Source organism: Rhincodon typus, chromosome 27 (assembly GCF_021869965.1).
Source record: "Rhincodon typus isolate 14 chromosome 27, sRhiTyp1.1, whole genome shotgun sequence".
In the NCBI taxonomy this organism is placed as follows: Eukaryota; Metazoa; Chordata; class Chondrichthyes; order Orectolobiformes; family Rhincodontidae; genus Rhincodon; species Rhincodon typus.
In genome coordinates, this window is record NC_063358.1 from 41,210,454 (window position 1) to 41,219,118 (window position 8,665).

The 8,665-nt window shown below is 43.3% G+C and overlaps 1 protein-coding gene across 1 annotated transcript in view; it reads left to right on the top strand.

Annotated features, from left to right (window-relative positions):
* adgrb2 (adhesion G protein-coupled receptor B2) overlaps positions 1-8,665 on the top strand; it is a 683,435-nt gene that overhangs the window by 585,186 nt on the left and 89,584 nt on the right. The window contains exons 23-24 of the mRNA XM_048613298.1: positions 7,398-7,464; positions 8,282-8,367. Coding sequence (XP_048469255.1) covers positions 7,398-7,464; positions 8,282-8,367 — 153 coding nt within the window. The remainder of the gene's footprint in view (positions 1-7,397; positions 7,465-8,281; positions 8,368-8,665) is intronic.

Below are 8,665 nucleotides of genomic sequence, written 5' to 3' on the forward strand. Positions count from 1 at the left end.
CCAGATGGGTTTTATAGCAATTAACAGTTTGTTACATGATCACCTTTAGACTGGCTTTTTTACTCCAAAACTTTGTTGAATTTACATTTTGCCATTTACCATGGTGGAATTCAAACCTATGTCCCCAGAACTTCAGTCTGAGGGTTTGGATTACTACTCCAGTGGCATTACACCGTGCTACCGGCTCCCTTGTCTGGCATTGACCTGGGTACCAGAAACAACAGCAACAAAAATAACTGTCAAACTTTAAATTATTAATCCTTATTAGTAACAGACTGGTCAAGCAGAAACCTGACATAGAGGAATCTTAGACAATAGGAACTGCTGGAGAATCTGAGATAACAAGGTGTAGAGCTGGATGAACACAGCAGGCCAAGCAGCATCATAGGAGCAGGAAGGCTGACGTTTCGGGCCTAGACCCTTCATCAGAAATGGGGGAGGGGAAGGGGGTTCTGAAATAAATAGGGAGAGAGGGGGAGGCGGATAGAAGATGGGTAGAGGAGAAGATAGGTGGAGAGGAGACAGACAGGTCAAAGAGGCGGGGATGGAGCCAGTAAAGGTGAGTGTAGGTGGGGAGTTAGGGAGGGGATAGGTCAGTCCAGGGAGGCGGACAGGTCAAGGGGGTGGGATGAGGTTAGTAGGTAGGAAATGGGGGTGCGGCTTGAGGTGGGAGGAGGGGATAGGTGGGAGGAAGAACAGGTTAGGGAGGCAGGGACGAGCTGGACTGGTTTTGGGATGCGGTAGGGGGAGGGGAGATTTAGAAGCTTGTGAAATCCACATTGATACCATTGGGCTGCAGGGTTCCCAAGCGGAATATGAGTTGCTGTTCCTGCAACCTTCGGGTGGCATCGTTGTGGCACTGCAGGAGACCCAGGATGGACATGTCGTCTGAGGAATGGGAGGAGGAGTTGAAATGGTTCACGACTGGGAGGTGCAGTTGTTTATTGCGAACCGAGCGTAGGTGTTCTGCAAAGCGGTCCTCAAGCCTCCGCTTGGTTTCCCCGATGTAGAGGAGGCCACAACGGGTATAGCGGATGCAGTATACCAGATTAGCAGATGTGCAGGTGAACATCTGCTTGATGTGGAAAGTCTTCTTGGGGCCCGGGATGGGGATGAGGGAGGAGGTGTGGGGGCAGGTGTAGCACTTCCCGCGGTTGCAGGGAAAAGTGCCGGGTGTGGGGGGGCTGGAGGGGAGTGTGGAGCGGACAAGGGAGTCAAGAGAGAGTGGTCCCTCCGGAAAGCAGATAAGGGTGGGGAGGGAAAAATGTCTTTGGTGGTGGGGTCGGATTGCAGATGGCGGAAGTGTCGGAGGATGATGCGTTGGATCCGGAGGTTGGTGGGGTGGTACGTGAGGACGAGGGGGATTCTGTTTTGGTTCTTATTGCAGGGACGGGGTGTGAGGGATGAGTTGCGGGAAATGCAGGAGACACGGTTGAGGGCGTTCTCAACCACTGAGGGGGGGGAGTTACGGTCCTTGAAAAACAAGGACATCTGAGATGTACGGGAGTGGAATGCCTCTTCCTGGGAGTAGATGCAGCGGAGGCGAAGGAATTGGGAATAGGGGATGGCATTTTTGTAGGAAGGTGGGTGGGAGGAGGTGTATTCTCGGTAGCCGTGGGAGTCGGTGGGCTTGAAATGGATATCGGTTTCTAGGTGGTTGCCCGAGATGGAGACAGAGAGGTCCAGGAAGGGGAGAGAGGTGTTAGAGATGGTCCAGGTGAACTTAAGGTTGGGGTGGAAGGTGTTGGTGAAGTGGATGAACTGTTCGAGCTCCTCGTGGGAGCACGAGGCAGCGCCGATACAGTCATCAATGTAACGGAGGAAGAGGTGGGGTTTAGGGCCAGTGTAGGTATGGAAGAGGGATTGTTCCACTCAGGTCTGAACAATGTGGTCGACAGTGGGGAATCTGACAGAATTGCATGAGAAGTCTAGTGAAGCCTATCTCATTTTTAGAGCAACTCACTGTATCTTTTAACTAATTTCCAGGCGTCAGGGCAAGACACTGAGTAGGTAGTTGCAACTTGCTTATTAATGACTTTATGAACAGCACATCTCATCTTATTAAAATGAAGCTTCCTATCCTACAGCCATCACAAGCAAACCAAGAGCTGAGAATTCTTCATGTAGGAGTCAGCGAGGATATCTGGCATGCTCCACTCACCACTTGCCTCAATAAAAACCCATGTTGGACACAGGCACCAACATGTTCAGGACAGACCACTGCATGCACACCACATCCATGGGCATTTGCATTCAACGTGTGCCAGCCTATAAGAACCATCATGGCGCATATCTGGTTCACTTACAGGCACTTCTATACTTCAATGCTGCACTTCAGCACTTATCATTTTAATTCTGCAGCAAGGAAGCTGTAAGCTCAGGGACGTGCACCTAGTTCAGACAGTGGACCAGACTGCATCTCCAGCCTGTTTGCTTGCTGTCATAGCACTCACTTAATTTGAGCCGATCTGGAGGCTCACAGCATCCCCTTCTTGGACTTGCCATTTTGCACGTGCTCCTTAGCCAGAGATACCAGGCTCACAGTACTGCTGCCTTGCCTTGCTATTTATAACACGCACAAAGACAGGAAGATTGTCATTATTTTCAGGGTACTTCGTCGAGCAAGATTCCCTTAGGGTGGGGGTTGCCAGCCCAATATGTCAAGGGCATACTTGCGACTTTGGTGGAAGGTGGGTTCAGTAGCAGAGATAGAGTGAGTGGGTGGTACTGGAGAGAAAATAATTATGTTGGCAGAGTGGAGAAGGTGGTGATCATCCACAATGCATTTTTGTGGACAGCTAAGATTGTACTGACTTGGAGACAAACCTCAGACCAGGCTGGCATAGTCTGGTTAATGACCTTCTCTGCTGCTCCAGAGGAAAGACAACATTCCACATCTGCAACATCCTGGCCAGCCAGACCTCCAGGACCCTGCCCATGAAGTGGGGTGCCAGTTTCCCTTCTCTGCCATTTCCAAGGCAATTGGCAGGGCAGCTACTGACTTAAAGTGCTAGTCCACAAATCACCTCAAGGACATATCTGCCCGAGTTCCTTAGGGTAGCATTCTTGGCCATATCATCTTCAGCTGCTTCATCAATAATCTTCCCTTCATCGTGAGGCCTGAAGTGGGGATGTTTGCTGATGACAGCATAATATTCAGCACCTTTTGACACCTCAGATACGAAAACAGTCCATGACCAAATGTAACAATACCTTATAACATCCATACTTGGGATAATAAGTAACAAATAACATTCACATCACACGTGCTAAGCCTTGGCCGTCTCCAACAAGAGTGAATCTTTTAATGGCATTACTATCGTAGACATCTCCACCTTATCTGAGTGTTACCGTTGTCCAGAAACTGAACTGGAACAGCAGTATAAATACTGTGGCTAAAAGAGCAGGTCAGAGGCTCGGAAATATGCAGTGACTAACTCACCTCCTTTTCCCCAATTCTCCACCTACAAAGCTCAAGTCAGGAGCATCAGGAGCATGATGGGATACTGTCGACTTGCCTGGAAGAGTGCAGCTCCAACACATTCAAGAGGTTTGGAACCATCCAGGACAAAGCAGTCCATTTGATTGGCATGATTGGCACCTCACCCATCAACTTCAGTCTTTACTCCCATCACTGCTGATGTACAGCAGCAGCAGTTTGCACTATCTGCATGATGCACGTATTATTTCATTAAGGCTCTTCTGACAGCTCTTTCCAAACTGTTGACCTCTAACACCTTGCACAATAAGGGCAGCAAATACATGGGAACAATGCCAACAATAAGTTCTCCTCCAAGCCACTCCACATCCTGACTTAGAACTATAACGCCATTATTTCATTGTTGCTGAGTCAAAACCCTTAAATTCTTTTCCTAACAATGCTATGGGTGCCCCTACACCCCAAGGACTGCATTGGTTCATTAAAATGGATGCCATCCAGAACTAAACAGGCTGCTTGATTGACATGACATCCAGCACATTCACTATTCACTCCTTCACCAACAATGCGCAGAGGCAGCAATGTGGACCATCTGCAAGATGCACTGTAGCAGCACATTCAGGCTTCTTCGACAGCAATTTCCAAATCTGCAACCTCTACCACCTTAAAAATTAGGGCAGCAAATGCATAGGACCATCACCAGTTACCCTTCAAACCATACACCATCCTGACTTGGCACTTTATTGCTGTTCTTTCATTGTCACTGAGACAAAATCCTGGAACTCCCATACAGCACTGTGGATATACCTGCATTCCAATGACTGCAGCAGTTCAAGAAATAGCTCACCACTGCTTGGTCAAGGGCTGTTCATGAGGATTCAGCAATAAATGCTGGCCCAGTCAGTGACCCTCCCACATCCTGTGAATAATTTTTGCAAAAATCGCAACGTGATATTTGTGGCTGCCTTTATGATTTATTCAGACTGGACAAATCAAATTGGCAAGGCACTCTCAAAGATGAGTTTATAAAATGCTTTCATGACATTTCTTGAGAGAATATGTTGTGGAACTACCTACTTTAGATCTAGTATTACACAATGATGAGTGCTTAATCTTGTAGTAAAATATCCTCCAGGAAAACTAAGTGTGATATAATTTAAGATTGAAGTTTGAGAGCAGTATAGTCCTATTGCACACATGAATCAAAAACTTAAGCCAATTATGTAAGCATCAAGGTCAGCTGACCAGTGTTGATTGGAAAATAGACAAAAGGATATTGTGGCAAATAAACAGTAGGAGCATTTTAAGAAGCAATTAAAAAATGTTCAATTAAATAATTAAAAACTCAATGAGAAAGTTTTATCTGTGGCTTACTAGAGAAATGAGAGATAATAATTAGATTAAGCCATATAATGTTGCAAAGTACAGGCATAAACTTGAGGTTTGTGAGAGTTTTAGAAGCAAAGTGTAACCAAAACGTTGCTCAAAAGTGGTCAAGATAATATGCAAATAAAGTAACCAGGAATGTAAAAACAGATTGTAAGAGTTATTGCAGATTTATAAAAATGAAAATAGCTAAATCAACATTAATCCCTTTGATACAAGATAATTTATCGTGAGGAATGAAGAAACAGACTTTGAACAACAATTTTTTGTGTCTCTTTTCAGAACAGTAGACACAAATTTCAGTGAACAACTTAAGATAATTAACATCAGAAGAGAAAATGTATTTGGGAAAGAAAAGAAACTAAAAACTGATAAATCCCTGTAGCCTAATGATCTAAAAGAGATATCTGCAGAGTTAGGGAATGCAAAAGCAAAATCCTGCAGATGCTGGAATTCTTAAACAAATACAGAAAATCCTAACAAAAACTGATCAGAACAGGCAGCATCTGTGGAAGGAGAAAAACAGTTAAAGTTCCAGATCAATGACCTTCCCTCAGAACAAACATAGTGGACAGAATTTTCAGAGCCTGACAACGAGTTTTGATAAAATGCTGCAATAAAATGCTGTTGGTGGCATGGTGGCTCATTGGTTAGCACTGCTGCCTCACAGTGCCATGGGACCCGGGTTCAATTCCAGTCTCGGGCAACTGTCTGTGTGGAGTTTGCACATTCTCCCCGTGTCTGCGTGGGTTTCCTCCAGGTGCTCCGGTTTCCTCCCACAGTCCAAAGATGTGCAGGGTAGGTGGATTGGCCATGCTAAATTGCCCATAGTGCCCAGGGATGTTTAGGTTAGGTGGGTTAGACATGGGAAATCAGGGGTAGGGGAATGAGTCTGGGTGGGATGCTCTTCGGAGGGATGGTGTGGACTTGTTGGGCTGAATGGCCTGTTTCCACACTGTAGGGATTCTATAATATTGTTAAGCAAGTGTTAACAATGCACTTAGAAAGTCATTGTATAATCAGACAGGATCAATATGATTTTACAAAAGGGAAATCATGTTTCATAAATTGATTAGAATTTCTTGCAAATGTTACCTGTAGGGTGGATAAATGGGCATCTGTAAATGCGATTTGCAAATGGTATTGGATAAGTACCATATAAAAGATTAATACACAAAATAAAGGAGCACAGAGATGGAAGTGATATATTAACTGGATAGAAGATTGGTTAATGGATATAAACAGAGAGTTGAGGCATAATTAAGCATTTCTAAGTTGGCAGGATGCAACTATTGGAGTGTAACTGGGATCAATGCTAGGGTGTTAAAATTGTTTCAGAGATAGTAGGAACGGCAGATGCTGGAGAATCTGAGATAACAAGGTGTCTTTTCTGAAGAAGGGTCTAGGCCGAAACGTCAGCTTTCCTGCTCCTCTGATGCTGCTTGGCCTGCTGTGTTCATCCAGCTCTACATCTTGTTATCTCAATGCTAGGGTAGATGGAGGAGCATCAGCTATTTCTAATCTTAAGATACCACTTCCATATTAATGAAAAAAAGACTGAGAGTGATGATGAAAATCTAGGATCCAAAGAACTGTAAAGAGATATAGATAGATTAAGAACAATATATATATACATATGTAAGTAAGCAACAAGTTGACAATTGAAGAAGTGCAAGATCAATACCTTTAATAGTAAGAATAGAAAAACAGAATATTTTTAAATGTATAAATGTTGATGTTTAGAGAGATTAGGGGGTTCTTTTATCAGGAACACAGGAAAATTATCCTAATATTACAGCAAGAGATTAGGTAGGTAAATTGCATGTTAGCCTTTATTTCAAGGGGATTGGAGTAGAGCTGATGGACAGAATAGGAAACATACCCTCTAATGGAGAGGAAAAAAAAAGGAAAGTTTGAGTCAAGTCCTGTAAAAGCACATGGGGAAGCAGCCCCAGAGCATCTCACAAGCAGTGAGCACGATCTGGCGGCACAAGCGGGAGCAGACAGTCCGAGGCAACGACGGATGGGCCAAGTCCCCGGAGCAACGGAGAGGCCGAGTCCCCAGAGCACCGGTGGGCCAAGTCCCGAGTGATGGAGGTACCAAGGTACAAATCCCGGTAGAGTGTGACTTACCTGGTTGCTGCTGAGTGCCGGTGAGGAGCGGACTGGAGGATAGAGCGATGTGGGACAATTGCTGGACTTGGGCCTGGCGCCAGATGCTGAGCTGCTGTTATCAGACTGTAATTTAAAGCCTTTTCGTTGTGTTGTAACTACCTCTGTCAGTAATGCATATGCTTCCCTTTAATCCTCTTTGTGTAAGACCATTTTTTTTACTCCGTAAGATTTGTACTTAGGTACTTGTACCTAAGACGGTGCCATTAAAAGGCAGCCATATTAAAAACTTTTCACTGTACTCCTATACTTCTGTATTGTAGTACAAGTGACAAGAAAGGATATTCTATTCTGTTCTATCTGCCATAACTCTTTGTAGTTTAACAAAACACCATGTATTTATTTCCCAATGACAAGTATGTCTCTCTGAAAATGACTCTGTTTTTTTGTCCACTCACAGCTGTTGGTTGTCTTTGGAAGGAGGCCTCCTTTATGCATTTGTTGGACCAGCAGCAATAATTGTATTGGTAAATTTTACTTTTTAATGCAACATGTAACATTAACTGTATGATCTGGACAAATGCTAAACTTTACCTTGATGCCTTCAGGAAGTCATAAGAATCAGATCGAGAAACTTACATTTATGCCTACCATATTTTGGATGCCATAGGAAGTTATTCAGTTTGCAATTCCATCTCCTTGTCTTTGTTGGCTGTTAGCTTTTCTGGATTCGTTTATAGTGTATTCACTTATACACCAATGATTATATATTGCTCTGCATGCAATTTCTAACTAATTTTAAACAAATACCAAAATATTTTCTGTGCTCCAAATTTCCAAAACAAAATTTACATGTTCAAGAAAAATAGGTTACAAAATTGCGAATGACTGACAAGAGAAAATCTACTAGCAGTTACGAGAATGTTTCTGTGTAAAGCAACCAAAGGAAATCTTTATACTTTTGTTAGGATCTTTTAAAAGTGGCCGATACTTGAATTGACCTGTGAACTAGTATTCTGGTCTTGTCAATTCAATTCAAAATAGTTGATCAATTAACCATCAATTTCATATCAACACCAAACGATCAAACGGCCACTTATCAAGCTTAACTTTAATTCCCACATTGGTTTACACTCTGAGAATTCTCAGACACATACTAAGACATTCCTCTAATCGATGAACAGTCCAAACCAGGACTTTTCTTAAAAATTATAATCATGTACATGTTTTGTTTCTCAGAGAAAATGTAGCTTTCGCTATTAAATAGATATGAGGACTGCTGCTTGATGAAAACTGATTACACAATTATTTGAGTCCTTGCTAATTCTCTGTTTCTTGCACAAGGTAAACATGCTCATTGGGATCATAGTATTCAACAAACTCATGTCCCGAGATGGAATTTCAGATAAGTCCAAAAAGCAGAGAGCTGGGTAGGTATTGACTTTTTGCTGCTTCATTTAGCCTGCGATTAATTGGATATCATATTCGATATGTCCAGTTCATTGGTCAGTTTATCCTTTTGCTATCTGAAATGTTTTCTAATTCCTAATTCCACTGATTGAAAATTCCTCAGTATTCAGTTGCAACACCTGATTCATTTTAGGAGAGATTTTTATTACTGTCCTCCAGAATAACTCATAATGGCCTGACATTTGTAAAGTTCAAGACAACAAGGTGCAGGGCTGGATGAACACAGCAGGCCAAGCAGCATCATAGGAGCAGAAAGGC